Source organism: Theobroma umbraticum, unplaced genomic scaffold, assembly GCF_002168275.2.
Source record: "Theobroma umbraticum cultivar Fairchild unplaced genomic scaffold, ASM216827v3 scaffold_4.1, whole genome shotgun sequence".
Lineage (NCBI taxonomy): Eukaryota > Viridiplantae > Streptophyta > Magnoliopsida > Malvales > Malvaceae > Theobroma > Theobroma umbraticum.
In genome coordinates, this window is record NW_018397258.1 from 2,468,090 (window position 1) to 2,469,519 (window position 1,430).

Sequence of the window (1,430 nt, forward strand, 5' to 3'; positions counted from 1 at the left end):
AGTTTCGAGGTGTTTGACAGATGCAAGAGGAAAGTGGTGGTGACGGCGAATCCGACGTTCATGGTGGAGCCGTTTGTGAAGGATTTTCTCGGTGGAGACAAGGTTTTAGGCACAGAAATTGAAGTGAACCCCAAAACAAAGAAGGCCACGGGGTTTGTCAAGAAGCCTGGGGTTTTAGTAGCGGAGTTGAAGAGACTGGCCATTTTGAAGGAGTTTGGAGAGGAATCACCTGATCTTGGAATCGGCGACCGTGAATCTGATCACGATTTCATGTCAATTTGCAAGGTTCGTCTTCTTGCTACTTACTAGTACTTGTTCTGAACATCTTACATCAATCTCATGACTTTCATATATTCACGGATGCTTAGTAGTGTATATCAAGCTTTGATTCAGTGATTTTTCCTTTTTTCTTTTTCTCTTTCTCAATATTGAGAAGAATTAATATTCTTTTCTTTTTGTCTTAAATAAGTGAAGAGTAAACGTGGTAATCTTGCTAAACATATTTATTTATATCATTAAATTCATGGTAGGTATAACTTGATGTTCTTAAATTGCTTGTTGCTTTCATCTATTTGCTACCCTTTTGACCACTTTAATTAGCCTGAGAAGGTCAGTAGTCTTGTTTATTTTGGTACAAGAAAATAAATATTGTTTTTTATTGGAAAGAAGGAAAATTTAAATTTATTTATTTGAACGAAGACAGGTACTGTAACTACTAAATTGAATGTACGAGTAAAATAAATATTGTCCATTACGCTTAAATAGCCTAAACAATTTGAAGTGAAAATATAGTCGAATTCGATCAGTGAAGTAGCGGCAAGACAGCAAACACTTGGGGTTAGGTTAATGAATGAGTTGGATTGGACCCACAATCTTAACGTCGCTCAACGGCCCGCCAGCGGAAGTAGCTGCAGCATCGCATAAATTTTTGTACTTTTTGGACGCAAAGATAAATGGGTTATCATTGACTCATTTTGTCTAAAGCTATAAGTTTAAAATTTCCATTTAAATTTAGGCATGTAATTATTGTAGTATTATTTAATGTTTAGGGGTATAGTTACTTAATAAGTCTTAGATTTGTCAAAAGTGTCAATTTTGCTAATTAAATTTATGAATTTTGATGGGAAATGAATTGTGATAAACTATTGGTGCGATGTACGTAAACAGGAGGGCTACATGGTGCACCCTAGCAAATCAGCAACGCCTGTACCGCTCGATCGCCTAAAGAGCCGCATCATCTTCCATGATGGTCGCTTTGTCCAGCGCCCGGACCCGCTCAATGCCTTGATCACCTACATGTGGCTGCCATTTGGCTTCATCCTATCCATCGTTCGCGTTTACTTCAATCTACCTTTACCCGAGCGTATCGTACGCTACACATACGAAATGCTGGGCATCCACCTCGTGATCCGCGGGAAGCGTCCTCCCCC

The 1,430-nt window shown here is 38.8% G+C and overlaps 1 protein-coding gene across 1 annotated transcript in view; it reads left to right on the forward strand.

Moving 5' to 3' along the window:
* The window catches only part of LOC110413472 (putative glycerol-3-phosphate acyltransferase 8), a 2,838-nt gene that overhangs the window by 548 nt on the left and 860 nt on the right, over nt 1–1,430 (forward strand). Inside the window, exons 2-3 of the mRNA XM_021424294.1 lie at nt 1–285; nt 1,168–1,430. The exon at nt 1–285 is cut by the window's left edge and continues 28 nt beyond it; the exon at nt 1,168–1,430 is cut by the window's right edge and continues 860 nt beyond it. Of these exons, the coding sequence (XP_021279969.1) occupies nt 1–285; nt 1,168–1,430 (548 nt within the window). The remainder of the gene's footprint in view (nt 286–1,167) is intronic.